Source organism: Biomphalaria glabrata, chromosome 10 (assembly GCF_947242115.1).
Source record: "Biomphalaria glabrata chromosome 10, xgBioGlab47.1, whole genome shotgun sequence".
NCBI classification, from domain to species: domain Eukaryota; kingdom Metazoa; phylum Mollusca; class Gastropoda; family Planorbidae; genus Biomphalaria; species Biomphalaria glabrata.
Genome location: NC_074720.1, coordinates 1,489,504 through 1,505,042, shown reverse-complemented (window position 1 = coordinate 1,505,042; position 15,539 = coordinate 1,489,504). Strand labels below are relative to the sequence as shown.

The window sequence follows — 15,539 nt, the reverse complement described above, 5'->3', positions numbered from 1 at the left end:
AACAGGGTATGTTTGTAAATTTTATATCATTAATGTTACTACGTTCATACTACAAACATAGTACAAGGATATGTCTTTAATCGAATGTTGATGTGCTTTCTGTTATTTGGCTCGAAAAATATATTAGGCAACTTAATGAAATCCATATATATATATATATATATATAAGATAAGATAAGATAATTTTATTGATCCAATCAAATGGAAATTCAGTTTGACTACAATTGACAACATCAGCGTAACTACTGGAATAACAGTATAGATGAAAAATTCGAACAACATTCACACACAGAACACATACACATTCACAACCAGCTTCACAACCAGTGCTTTATGAATTTGACTTCTATATGGATTTAACATTGCTGCATAATAAAAAAGGATTTATTTATAAATGTTTTTTTTTCCCTTTGAAATGTTCAGAAAAAAGTCTACCTTCATTTTTTTTAAATTTACTGTACCAGTGACTAACATAGCAATGGACTAGGCCGTCGCCAAGCCTAAAGGTCACTGTAAGAATAAAGCGATATGATTTCAGTATTTTTGAGGGAAGTGACATATGCCGAGCCCAAAAAACAAAATTTCTAAGAACCCCGTTTTTGGGGGTTTTTTTTGACATGTCAAGAATTTACAGTCTAATTTATTAAATATAAATGTTTCTAAGCATTTAAATAAAACATGTTTACTATTACTTTTACGCAGAATTTTAATATGTCAATATCTCAAATTTGAAAAACCATCAGAGTATCTCTTTAATGTTATTAATACCTCTATTTAACTGAGCTCCAAATTTAATAAGAAGGTATCACACAATAAGACACTGAAAAATAGTTTAATGTACACACCAATGTGCGGATCAATGCTGATTGAAATGGATCAACTAACAAGTGGATTAATTACAATTGACAAGATTATATTTGAACATGAGTTTGTCAAACCGGATACAACAATGGTAAGAAATGAGACTTTGGTTTCATCAGTTGTTTGGTTCCTCTCTACTGAATGTTCCAAATTGCTCTGTTATACAGATTCGTCAATTGATTCCAAAACAATGGACATGTATCTGGAACATAAAATAAAATAATAATATGACATCATGCTTGGGAAACAGTGTTATTAATAGAAAATTACAAATGGCATCAAGAGATGACCAGTTCAATACACTGTGATATCAAGAGATGACCAGTTCAATACACTGTGATATCAAGAGATGACCAGTTCAATACACTGTGATATCAAGAAATGACCAGTTCAATACACTGTGATATCAAGAGATGACCATTCAATACACTGTGATATCAATAGATGACCAGTTCAATACACTGTGATATCAAGAGATGACCAGTTAAATATACAATGACATCAATCTAGGGACCATCGAGATGACTGAACGTGACCGCCCCGGGCATGCTACCCTCCCTCATAGTGCCGCCCGGGTGGAAACGATCGTAGGATGAAACGATTAGGCTAAAGGGTAGCAAAACAAGACTCCTGCAGGACTGCCTAAGGGGGTGCGAGAGCATCCTCATTGCACTGTGCGGAGTTGTGAAAAAGCTCCCACAACCTTGTCACAATCCAGGCGCTGTTCCTCAAGGGGCCGTTACATAAATGGAGTGTCCTGCACGTTTAGCCTGGTATAGAAAAGGAAAATGGCAGGGATCCCTGTGCACGCGGTCTCTGGCCACGAGTCTGACACCCACCAGACAGAACAGTGTACACTGTTCTCATTCATGCCGTGAAAGGGAGCTCTTGTTCACTTTTGCTGGCTTAGAGTTCCAAGAGCCGAAGGCTCAACTCTACCTGACAGTTTCAAGAACGTGACCGCAGGACCCGGCTGCCATCACGATAGTCTCAAGTCTCTTCCAATATGGGATTGCAAAATAGCCACAATGTGAGGTATTACTTCTAACTCTAGCGATTAGATTGACGAATAAAGCTGATGCCTCTTTGAGGGTTATATTATCTATCTACTACATACATCTATCTACTACATACAAACTACACATCGTGACAATTAAAGAGCTCTATATTATCACAGACCATAGAGATTAGAGACAGGGTTACTGTAGCGATGGACCCCACGATGACCCGCTAAGTATCGTAAAAAAACGCAGGTTAAAAATCTATGGCCATATTACAAGGTCTTCGGGCTCGCAAAGACCTTCCTTCAGGGAACAGTACCAGGAAAAAAGAAGACGAGGCATACAGAGAACGCGATGGGAAGACAACATAAAAGAATGGACGGGCCTGCCATTGAAAGAGGGTCTAAGGCAAAAGTCAGAGAGGAGTGGAGAAAGACGGTCGACCAATCTTGCATGGTGCCCCAACGGGATTGGTAAAGGTAAAAATGTGATCTACCTGATTGATTGCCTAACTTTTAACTACTAAATAATTAATAATATACGTTAAAATACAAGAAAAGTAATACTTTTTTCCCCACATTCGAATAAAGTGCCGGTGCGTACCCTCACAAAAAAAGCCCTTTATATATGTGTGTGTATGTGAGTGTGTGTGTAAAAGTGGACGCCTCTGTGAGGCCTATATTCTCATTCCACTGTTACCTGATAAACTCCGCACGGTCCACACGGCCGTCGTTGTTGTAATCGGACAAGGCGAAGATGATGTCAAAGTCTAAATGGTCTACGTTGTTGTCCTTATTCTCGTCATAGGCGCGATATAACGCATGGAGTAGATGGGTCGTGTGAGGGTCGTGGCCTTGCGCCTGCACAAAGGTCGTGAACTCATGGTAAGTAACTCTGCCATCTAGATTGGCATCATAATGCTGCAACATTAAAAAAAAACAAAAAAACTGAGTATCACATACATAGGTCTATATAGTAAACAAAATAAAACAATTTACACACTTGGCAATCATAGTTAGCAAAATTATACTATCGTAGCGTAGGTATTTTAAGACCCCACTCATATAATTGAAGTTAATTTTTTTTTAAATTAGCTATATATAGCGTCTGGTTCTTAATCCCCCCTCCCTTTTTTTTTTTTTGTTGCAACAAATTATTCAAAAGAAAATGAATAAAAAGTTTCATATTTTGTCAAATAAATAGCCTGTTTTAATAAAGTAATTCACAAGTAATTGTAAAAGATCGTAGATCTATTTCTGACTCTCATTTACAGCAATTCTACATTATTCCAATAATATAAAGCTCCAGTCATGTACAGCAATCCTTCATTACTCCAATTATAAAGCTCGTATCATATTTAGCAATCCTACATTACTCCAATGACATAAAGCTCCAGTCATGTACAGCAATCCTATATTACTCCAATGACATAAAGCTCGTATCATGTACAGCAATCCTACATTACTCCAATTATAGGCCTAAAGCTCCAGTCATGTACAGCAATCCTACATTACTCCAATTATAGGCCTAAAGCTCCAGTCATGTACAGCAATCCTACATTATTCCAATGACATAAAGCTCCAGTCATGTACAGCAATCCTATATTACTCCAATGACATAAAGCTCCAGTCATGTACAGCAATCCTACATTACTCCAATGACATAAAGCTCCAGTCATGTACAGCAATCCTACATTACTCCAATTATAGGCCTAAAGCTCCAGTCATGTACAGCAATCCTACATTATTCCAATGATATAAAGCTCCAGTCATGTACAGCAATCCTACATTATTCCAATGACATAAAGCTCCAGTCATGTACAGCAATCCTACATTATTCCAATGATATAAAGCTCCAGTCATGTACAGCAATCCTACATTATTCCAATGACATAAAGCTCCAGTCATGTACAGCAATCCTATATTACTCCAATGACATAAAGCTCCAGTCATGTACAGCAATCCTACATTACTCCAATGACATAAAGCTCCAGTCATGTACAGCAATCCTACATTACTCCAATTATAGGCCTAAAGCTCCAGTCATGTACAGCAATCCTACATTATTCCAATGATATAAAGCTCCAGTCATGTACAGCAATCCTACATTATTCCAATGACATAAAGCTCCAGTCATGTACAGCAATCCTACATTATTCCAATGATATAAAGCTCCAGTCATGTACAGCAATCCTATATTACTCCAATGACATAAAGCTCCAGTCATGTACAGCAATCCTACATTACTCCAATGACATAAAGCTCGTATCATGTACAGCAATCCTACATTACTCCAATGACATAAAGCTCCAGTCATGTACAGCAATCCTACATTACTCCAATTATAGGCCTAAAGCTCCAGTCATGTACAGCAATCCTACATTATTCCAATGATATAAAGCTCCAGTCATGTACAGCAATCCTACATTATTCCAATGACATAAAGCTCCAGTCATGTACAGCAATCCTACATTATTCCAATGATATAAAGCTCCAGTCATGTACAGCAATCCTACATTATTCCAATGACATAAAGCTACTCCTACTCCTTCTTCCCTAGTGCTATTAGAGCATGGAATGGGTTGCCTGAGCTAGCCAGGAAAACCAGTGACTTGGCAGAATTTAAGTTATTGGTTAATATGCATGACTAAATGCATGACGCGTAGGACGTAATCATCTTCTTTTTTGAAGTAACGTCTGTATTATATAAGATAAGAAGATAAGAAGCTCCAGTCATGTACAGCAATCCTACATTACTCCAATTAGAAGATCCAGTCATGTACAGCAATCCTACATTACTCCAATTAGAAGATCCAGTCATGTACAGCAATCCTACATTATTCCAATGATATAAAGCTCCAGTCATGTACAGCAATACTACATTACTCCAATTATAAAGCTCCAGTCATGTACAGCAATCCTACATTATTCCAATGATATAAAGCTCCAGTCATGTACAGCAATCCTACATTATTCCAATGACATAAAGCTCTAGTCATGTACAGCAATCCTACATTATTCCAATGACATAAAGCTCCAGTCATGTACAGCAATCCTACATTACTCCAATTATAAAGCTCCAGTCATGTACAGCAATCCTACATTACTCCAATTATAAAGCTCCAGTCATGTACAGCAATCCTACATTACTCCAATTATAAAGCTCCAGTCATGTACAGCAATCCTACATTACTCCAATTATAAAGCTCCAGTCATGTACAGCAATCCTACATTACTCCAATTATAAAGCTCCAGTCATGTACAGCAATCCTACATTACTCCAATTATAAAGCTCCAGTCATGTACAGCAATCCTACATTACTCCAATTATAAAGCTCCAGTCATGTACAGCAATCCTACATTATTCCAATGACATAAATCTCCAGTCATGTACAGCAATCCTACATTATTCCAATGATATAAAGCTCCAGTCTCTTAACTCTCTTTAAAGAGGGGCGCGGTGAGGAGAAATTTTGTCACCGTTAGCATATCGTAGGCCTACCAATATTTTTTGCCGTGATATGACACTCGCCCAGAGCCCCGCGCACTTCTTAGACCGCCCCTGCACATTGCACATAGTTTATTTGCAACGTTAATTTCCTCACCTTCCATAAACAAAACAGATTCGCCTCTGCCTCCAAATTTAAGAATTACAAAAGCTAAGTGAGCGACATTTTTGACCGCACTGTTCACTTACCCTAATTCCCAGGTCTGACCGCACTGTCCACTTACCCTAAATCCCAGGTCTGACCGCACTGTCCACTTACCCTAAATCCCAGGTCCAACTCGTTTCTATCCATTATTCCGTCATGATTAACATCAGTATGTGCAAATATAAAAGCCGCAGTCTCATTGTAAGGCTTGATTGAGAAAGTCTGGGCCAGACTCAAAGCTGGGAGACTCAAAGCTAGGAGGAACCAAGTGAGCATGGCGAGCTGAAAGTAGTTGTACATTAGCAAGTCAAGATATTTTTCAGAGGCGTTGTCAATCAAGTTTGAGCATTAAGGTAACATCTCAGGATTGAACCCAGTTTCTGCAATGGACATCATTTACCAATCGTAAACAAACATTTAGTCACGTGATAAAACAACGAAAAAAAAACTGTCACGCGAAAACCAATGTGTATTAAAAATTAGATCGTAATTTGTATAGATGAGATAGAGAATCACGTGGCTAAATGTTGTTTGTTTACCATTGGTGAATGAGGCCCATTGTCACAACTTGTTAGGTAACCTTCGTATATTACGTAACGCCAAAAAAATCCCCTTTTTAAACCACCTCTTTCCTTGTAATAAATCGCAACAAGACTCAACAGCCCTCCCTCCTCCCTTTTTTTTAGTGGAGTAACATAACAAGAAAGTTTTAATTTTACAAAAGATTTTTTTTATCAATTATCATTTTCCCAACTCTAAATTTTTATCATGGTATCGATAGAAATGATGGTAAAAGTGGGCCCTGTCGATTAATTCATATTTTGCTAGGTACCGGTACAATAGATAGTTGTGTAAGGTTTCAACTTGATCCGAGAATGGGTGTGGGAGAAATAACGTGTACAAACATTGTACAAAACAGAGTGAATTGATATAAGCTTTGTAAATTTTAAATTTTACAAAATATTTTTTTTATCAATTATCATTTTCCCAACTCTAAATTTGTATCATGGTACCGATAGAAATGATGGTAATAGTGGGCCCTGTCGACTTCTTTCGGAGCTTCGGTGTCATATTCAGTTGTTTTTTTTCTCAATACCGTATATATACCTCAGCCCCCTGGATGACAAAGTGGTCATCATCGAACCACGATGGGCGAACTATATATAGGCCTATAGGGTGCGTCGAAAAAAAATTATACACACTTTGAACTGTCATAGATAATTTATTTCCCGTTCTACAATGCTAAATTTCAGCACATGGAAAGCTTAATGTCGGACGTCCACAAGTAAAGCCAAGCGTTGAAGAGACTAGTTTGCGAAAGCAATGAATTTATATTGTTACAAATGACACGATGGGCGAACTATATATAGGCCTATAGGGTGCGTCGAAAAAAAATTATACACACTTTGAACTGTCATAGATAATTTATTTCCCGTTCTACAATGCTAAATTTCAGCACATGGAAAGCTTAATGTCGGACGTCCACAAGTAAAGCCAAGCGTTGAAGAGACTAGTTTGCGAAAGCAATGAATTTATATTGTTACAAATGACAGTGATAGGTAGAGGTCAACGTATGACCCCGGCGAGATAACACAGCAGTGGGTGTTCTCTGGAATGTACATGTATAAACAAAGGATGTGACGTGTCCTTACGTGTTATTCCAGAAGGTACTAGCAATGTCCAGTGACAGATAGAGGTCACAACTTGTGACCCCGGCAAGATGACACTACAGCCGATGTTTTCTGGAATCTACATGTATAAACAAAGACAGGATGTGACGTTTCCTCACGTGTTATTCCAGAGGATACTAGCCGTGTTTGTGCAACTTTGGACAAGCGATTAGGGACTCTATATAAGCTAAAGAGTTAATGTGAAAGTCAGTCGTGAGTAAGTCGTGACAGTCGATACAGACAATGTAAGACGTGTGCGGCTCTAGTGGAAGTGAAATGTGTACGACTCGATGCAAGTTAACTAGGGTAGAGTTAACTGGAGTGGACTACTGTCGTTAAAGTCTATACAGCGAACTACAGTGGACTTGAGCCGTTACAGTCGATACAGTCGATGTAAGACGTGTGCGGCTCTGATTCGGTAGACTTGAGTACGACTTGGTTCAGCTTTGGGAGACCTGGAGCGACACTGGGAAGTGTGTCGTTTGTCTGTTCTGTGGAATACGGCTCGATGCAAGTTGAGAAATGAATTGCAACGAAGTGAAGAGATGAATTGCAACGAAGTATAGCTAACTGTAAACTGACAGATATTGTACAGTCTTCTACGCTACATGTTACAGTAATGTTAGTTAATAGTCATTAAAGTTATATGAAGCTGAAAGTTGAGTCGTCAAGTTCTTTGCAGTGTTTTTATTTGTGTGTCTACTAGTACATTTAGCCAGAAGATCCAGAAATACGTAACAATATTTAAAAAAGAGGAGATGAGAAAGCTTTAAAGAAAGAAACACAAGGGGTAGAGAGAGAAAGGAGAGGAAGAGCGATAAAAAACAAAAGAATAAAAAAAAAAAGCTTACGGTATCTAAGGGCCATATCACAAGGTCATCAGGGATCGCAAGAGACCTTTCATCAGGAAACTGTACCAGGAAAAAAAAAGAGGGGCAGAAAGTGAAAGCGATGGGAAGACAAAATCCAAGAGTAAGCAGGTCTGTCGTTGAACGCAATTTTATCCAAGGCAAAGACAGGAATGGAGAAAGTTGGTCCACGGATACTGTGTGGTGCCCCAACGGCTCAACAGACTATGGGATAGGTGATGGTAAAGGTTAAGAGAAAGAAACGCAAAATCACTGCAATATATATATTTTTTTTCCTTTTGCGTGTTTCAAATGTTCCTTCAGAGTTGAAGATTAACTTAACGGTGTTGGTAAAGGTTAAGAGAAAGAAACGCAAAATCACTGCAATATATTTTTTTTTTCCTTTTGCGTGTTTCAAATGTTCCTTCAGAGTTGAAGATTAACTTAACGGTGTTGGTAAAGGTTAAGAGAAAGAAACGCAAAATCACTGCAATATATATATATTTTTTCCTTTTGCGTGTTTCAAATGTTCCTTCAGAGTTGAAGATTAACTTAACGGTGTTGGTAAAGGTTAAGAGAAAGAAACGCAAAATCACTGCAATATATATATTTTTTTTCCTTATGCGTGTTTCAAATGTTCCTTCAGAGTTGAAGATTAACTTAACGGTGTTGGTAAAGGTTAAGAGAAAGAAACGCAAAATCACTGCAATATATATATTTTTTTTCCTCTTGCATGTTTCAAATGTTCCTTCAGAGTTGAAGATTAACTTAACGGTGTTGGTAAAGGTTAAGAGAAAGAAACGCAAAATCACTGCAATATATATATTTTTTTTCCTTATGCGTGTTTCAAATGTTCCTTCAGAGTTGAAGATTAACTTAACGGTGTTGGTAAAGGTTAAGAGAAAGAAACGCAAAATCACTGCAATATATATATTTTTTTTCCTCTTGCATGTTTCAAATGTTCCTTCAGAGTTGAAGATTAACTTAACTCCAAATCTCCCTCATGACGGCGGGGGATAGCAGCGAGCAGGGTATGAACGCTGGACCATCGAGACAACCGAACAACAGTCCAGTGCTCATGCCGCAAGACCATGCATGACCTCCTATGTCGAAGGTGCCGGACCAGGCAGCCATGAATAAGCTCCCTTTTTTTTTTTTTTTACACAGAATTGATTAGCATTTATTTCCCCATTTCGATACCAAACAATATAAATTATTAGGTCTACCAATAATTAATGAAGAAATTGGTTAAGTTTCGATTAATTCATGTTTTGCTAGGTACCGGTACAATAGATAGTTGTGTAAGGTTTCAACTTTATCCGAGAATGGGTGTGGGAGAAATAACGTGTACAAACCTTGTACCAGACAGAGTGAATTGATATAAGCTTTGTAAAATATAGTATGACTGTCACTATGACTTAATGTGTTCATCATTTGTCCCACCCTTTCTTCTCTCTCTCTCTCTCTCTCTCTCTCTTTCTACCTTTGTTACTGTACTATAGCATTTTCAAATAATTTCTGTATAAATAAACATTTTAATTATTGAGCGAAATAGTGGAGTCAAACTACAGACTAAATTTTCTTAACAGGACCTATTACTTATAGATCTATGATCTAACGACTGGTTTTTCCTTTTTTTTTAAACTCCTAATAAAGGCTTATTGTTTCGCATAATGTCAAAACATACAACAATAAAAGTAAAGTCTAGTTAGTCTACTCACGTCAAGTTCGATATTAATATGTGGAGAAATATACAAATTTTAATTCACTGCTATAAAACTGAAGAGTGATTTTATTTTATCGGGAACTGGACAATGTCGTCATCAAAATTGTGAGAAAGTGCAGCGTGTTGTTTTACGCTGTTTCATAACTGAACTCTGAGCTTATCAGATCACGTGGACGCATCTGATTTATTCCACGTACTAAAAGACTTTTTCAATACAGACGTGGTTGTTTCGTTGTCTTTCCTGATGAGAAATTTTCGATACATTTGAACACATGTAGGCCTAATCTTTTCTTCATAGAGTACATGGTAACATAAAAAAGAAGAAGCAATATGAAAAAAAATGTTTAGGCGATATAAGAACTTAAAAAGAGCATGAATATAGGATAGTAGAACAAGTGCAAGAACATAAATAGCTAGGTACAACCATCAACAACAAACTGAAATGGAGTGAACACTGTCAAAACCTTTACACCAAAATTCACCATCATGAAAGATACCTCTCTAAAGCACTCACTATTCTTAGAAAGCTAAGGAAATTTAACATCGACAAAACAACCATTAAACTTTTTTATACAGCAACCATCAGCAGTCTAATTAACTTTGACATCACCTCAGTGGCGTAACTAAGGGGGGGGGGGGATGGGGGGGGGGAGAATTTTAAAATCCCCCCGGGCCCCCACCTGGGGGGGGCCCCAAATGGGTGTCCGAAATTTATTTGTAAATACATAAATTAATATGTTTGATTGACAAATAGTGTCAACGGGTGTCTTTTTTTTCAACATTTATGGATTAAATTTATCACATAGACTAAACCTAGATCTAGGTCTATCAGTAAGTTGACTTTGTTGACATTTTAAAAATATTTTTTCCCACAGAGATCAAATTAAAAAAAAAAAATTAGTCTTACATTTTAAACTTTGTTGCCACGAATAAAACTGCATGATATACAGCGAATTCCAGGTATCTTGTTACCTTTACTAATAATAGATCTAAATGGCGAGTATTATATGGCTACACTAATTAACCTTGAAGCAAAATTTACAGAATCCAGTATAACAGATCTAAAAGTTATTCTTAATAATGCTAGAATAGTCCATTATTTGGGTGTGGCGTCTATAATTTCAGAATTAAACTTCACACTCGAATTACCCCTTTATTCATCTTTCCTCATTCCAATGGAAATTCTCTTTTTGTTTACATCTAATCCTTTTGATTTCGCACAAATTATAAACAAAAAATAACGACGTAATATCATATACTATTAGCACATCCTTCCTTTTGAAGTTATTATCACACCCTTCCTTTTAAAGTTCTTAAGAGTAATATCTACTAGCAGGGCCGGCCCTAGCATTTTCGGGGCCCTATGAGAAACGGATCGAGCGGGGCCTAGTCTGGGTAGGGATAAGCATAATGTCAAAATATTTTTTTTTTGAATTAGAAAATAGGCCTACTTTCGTCTTTGCAATAAATTTTTTATCAAATGAAAGCTCGCAATGCCACTTTTATTGTCACCCCAAAATGTCAATTTCGTCTATTCTTTAGGAGCTTTGAATAAATTCAAAAAAAGTTGAGGACTTTATCGTATATTTTGCCTTTTCATGAGATTTCCCGGAGGCCCTGGAAAATCAGGAGGTCGCGAAAACCCTGTTATTTTTTATACGTTATAATGGTTTAATTTAATAATGTACACTTGGAATTAGCGCGGGGCCTATGAAAGCGCGGCGCCCACTGCGACCGCATAGGCTGCAGTGGCCTAAGGCCGGTCCTGTCTACTAGGAACTTTAACAATTCGTCCATTTCTGGTTGTCTTGACTGACACAACAAGTTCTCTAGACGTTGGTCTATAACTGTCTGTTTCGTTTGTTCCAACAGTTTGCAGTTCATTGTCTCCATCGGTATCATAGTACCCAGAGATGTCTTCATCGAAACTCTTATTAAAAAAGCGTTGATTTCTTCTGTATGTTTTTCCACCGTTTGTCTTTACGATGTAAGATCTGGGTGCTGAATGTTTTTTTTTTATGACAACTGCTTTCTGCCATGTTTGTCCTAGACGAACTCTCCTCCGACAGAATAATCTTTAGGTAGTCTTGCTTTTGCATCGTATTTCACTTTGCTTTTCATCTGTCATTCGTAGAGTAATGTCTCTGCATTTTCAGCTACCGATGGTTTCAATAGTTTGTGATCAGTTGAAATCATTCCCTGAGTCTTCTACTCGTCAGCAGTTGTGATGGTGAATACAGCAGTCTACTTATCGGAGTATTCCTATACTCGAGCATAACGAGATATGGATCTTTCCCACTTTTGTATGCTCTGAATCCTTTTGCTTTCGCATAAAACATAAACAACCAACAATGACGTAATACCATATAATATTAGCACAGAATCTTCTTCATGCAGTGGAAAATAGTGGAAAATTAAGAATTTTTTGCCTATCTTGAATTCTGGTCAAAGCTCCTGCGCCCAATTAATATAGTTCGGAAGAAGCTACAAAAGTCTGGACTGCATATACGGGAAGCTGCTAAAGAAATTAGTACCCTTTCATGCTTTCTGCAAAATGATGACAAACTGATAAAAACCCAATCCATCGAAAAAGCAAAAGAAGGTAGTGAATACTATGGATTCCCTGTAATCAAAACAACCAGAAGAAAGAAAAGACTTGATGGGAAGTTGAGTTCTAATGTAGGACTGTCAATAGAACTGCAATTCAAACGTAATACAACAGAAGTGCTGGACAGATTTCATATGGAGATGAAGGGCAGATTCCAAATACTGGAAAGAAAATGAATACCTTTAGGTTTCTTCTTGAACCAAGACACCTGTTAGATGAAGACACGCTTATGACAAACTGTGCTACTTTTCCTGTTTGTATGATGAAATAAATGGAAAATCGCTTTTTCAATGATGTCATTGATGCACGAGCACTTTTCATTAACAAACCAGTAATACAATTACCAATAGACATATTGAGGAAGCAGGCTTCATATGGGAATTTAGTGTGCTCAAACTTTGCAACCTCCTCCGAATACCGCTAACTAAGGCCACTTCCATTACGTCATGTGAGAGATCATTTCTCAAAGCTCAAGCTCATAAAAAAGTATCTCAGGAGCACAATGACACAAGAAAGGCTTATCATGGTTTTAATGTCAGTGAAGTCACAAATACTAGAAAGTATCGATGTAGATGTTTTAGATGTCTTTGCTGCACAGAATGCACAACGTGAAGCGATATCAATTTAGATTTGTCACTTGTGCATTATTTAACTAATAAACAACGGTATTATTCATTAAAATAGTCTTGATGATTACTTTTTGTTAAGTTTACTGATATACTGAACCAATTTGATTTGGGGCTTATTTATTTTTGCGTACATTATCTCATGTCATATGTCGAATGTCAAAATGCAAGGGGCCCCCAAACAGGTCAATCACCCCGGGCCCCCAAATCCCTAGTTACGCCCCTGCATCACCTGCTGGTATGGTAATACTTCACTGGCACAAAGACTTTGACTAAATAGACTAATTAAAAAAGCATCGTATGTCAATCGCACAGCTACCATCTCTTGAAGAACTTTCCCAAGAAAGATGCCTTTCCAAAACACTCTCGATTCTTAAGGACAACCTGCACCCATTAAACCACTGCTACATCAGATCTGAACGAAGTGGTCGTCTCTTTTCCATTCGGACTAAAACAGAAAGATTTAAAAACTCCTTCATCCCACTTTCGGTCAGAGTGTTACAAGATCATCTGTCGTCATCGAGAAGTACATAGAAGTCTAATTCATAAAGCGCTGGATGTGAGTGTGTATGTGTTTCATGTGTGAATGTTGTTCGTATTTGCATCTATATTGTTATTGTACAGTAGTTACGCTGATGTTGTCAATTGTAGTTAAACTGAATTTCCATTTGATTGGATAAATAAAAAAATATCCTATCTTATCTTATCTTGGAATAGATTTTAAAATAATTAGATAAACTAAACAATGTCAAGGGCGCTAGGTGGAGCTACATTAACTACTGCCAACTAAAGAATACGAATGAGTTTTTTGCAGCAAGCAAAATAGCTTAGAAATTTGATTTTCATCTGTCCCTTGACTTTCGTCGTAGGGGGCGCTGTGACAGTTCGCGTAACAAAATCCCTCCACTCTTCCAGCCCAGCAGCTGTTCTTAGCAGGACATCAAGAGAGAGGCCGGTACATTCTGTTATAACGTCCAGCCAGCTTTTCGTTGGACAACCCTTTCTTCATGCTTCCATCCACTGTACATTAATGGATAACTTTCCACAGATTCTAGTATGCTAAATAGTGCACAAAGATGTTTCATATTTCTTGTAAAAGTCATAGCTCATCAACATCAGACTGATACATACAATGCTTAGGACCTAATTATCTTCTTTTTTTAAATAACGTCAGTAATCTATAATTAGAAAAAAAATCGAGTATTTGTACACCAGAAATACCAAGATAGATAGCTATTTATAGATATTCGCCACAAATGAACATCTCTATAAAAATCTCTATAAAGTTTAGCAAATGGAGTATAGACTTTGCCACCAATTTGTTATAATAACAGTCTTGTTTACAATCGTAAAGGACACTATCTGGTTACTAGTGGTCATCATTAACCATGTCTGAAAACAAGGGCGAAGTTGACCATAGCCCGCGGACATACTTATTTCAACTGATTGGAAGAGTCAGATATTGTGTACTTCAATGTAAAAGAACTTGTTTAACACGCAACGCCTCCTGCTGTGTAGGCGCGTAGCAGGGGGCGCGTCGTTGAAATTTAAAAAGCATGCGACAGTCGAGTCTACAAGGTCATACTCAGTGCTTTTTTTTGTAAAGAAATAGCTGCCGGTACTCTGTGATGGATTGCCTAACTTTTAACTACTAATAAATTAATAATAAACGTTAAAATACAAGAAAAGTAATAATTTTTCCCCCACATTGAATAAAGACTAAGACTAAGACTGCTATATTGATCCTTACGGAAATCTGTTGTGATTACAAGGACTCTGTTCTCATATAAAGACAACACAACAGAAAAATGCACATAAATACAACAGACACAACATAAAGAGTTCATTCAGCGACTACACACAGGTATCTTGGTGCATTTCATGTTCCCTGATCAATGGGTGGCGGTGATAGAGTCTGACCGAGTGAGGTACGAACGAGTTTTTGTACCGCTCCGTTCTTGTTTTGTTTGTTTTACATGTTTCGGATGTTCCTTCAGAGTTGAAGATAGTTTACTTCCTAGTCCAAACCTCCCGCAGGACGACGGGGGATGGGAGCGGGCAGGGTTTGAACCCTGGACCATCGATAAATCTGAACGACAGTCCAGCGCACAAACCGCACGGTTCGAGATGAACCATAGTTGCTCTTTAACTGAAGGAGGCTAACACAGTGTGTAGCTAAGTAAAAACAAGATATGTTGAAAATATATGGGGAAAAAACTTCTACACTATTCAACCAAACACCACTGTTGTCACAAACTGGCACCGAACGTATAAAACATGTATAATGTCTTGTCTATATATATGTCTATGGACTTGTCAAACACAAATTCGTATCAACAAAGATAAAAAAAAATAATACTTATGATTTTTTTTTACTTAGTCACGTGGAGTAAACGCGGGATAGATTTTAATATAAAAATAAATAGGCTAAACACTTTTCAACATCATTGAGGCATCCACGAGTCTATGAGATTGGCTACGAATCTTAGGAATCGGACTTGACAAATTTTTAATATGAATCTGCACTCCATTATGCATCCCATTTTC

At 37.4% G+C, this 15,539-nt stretch overlaps 1 protein-coding gene across 1 annotated transcript; it reads right to left on the bottom strand.

The window, feature by feature from the left end:
• Positions 1 to 816: 816 nt before the first annotated feature.
• Positions 817 to 8,108, bottom strand: LOC106079693 (uncharacterized). Its single transcript, XM_056044375.1, has 4 exons — positions 8,036 to 8,108; positions 5,629 to 5,796; positions 2,562 to 2,782; positions 817 to 1,063 (listed from the first exon to the last, which is right to left on the bottom strand). Exons 2-4 carry the CDS (start codon positions 5,788 to 5,790, stop codon positions 1,021 to 1,023), a joined length of 426 nt encoding a protein of 141 aa, XP_055900350.1. The 5' UTR covers positions 5,791 to 5,796; positions 8,036 to 8,108; the 3' UTR covers positions 817 to 1,020.
• Positions 8,109 to 15,539: the final 7,431 nt, after the last annotated feature.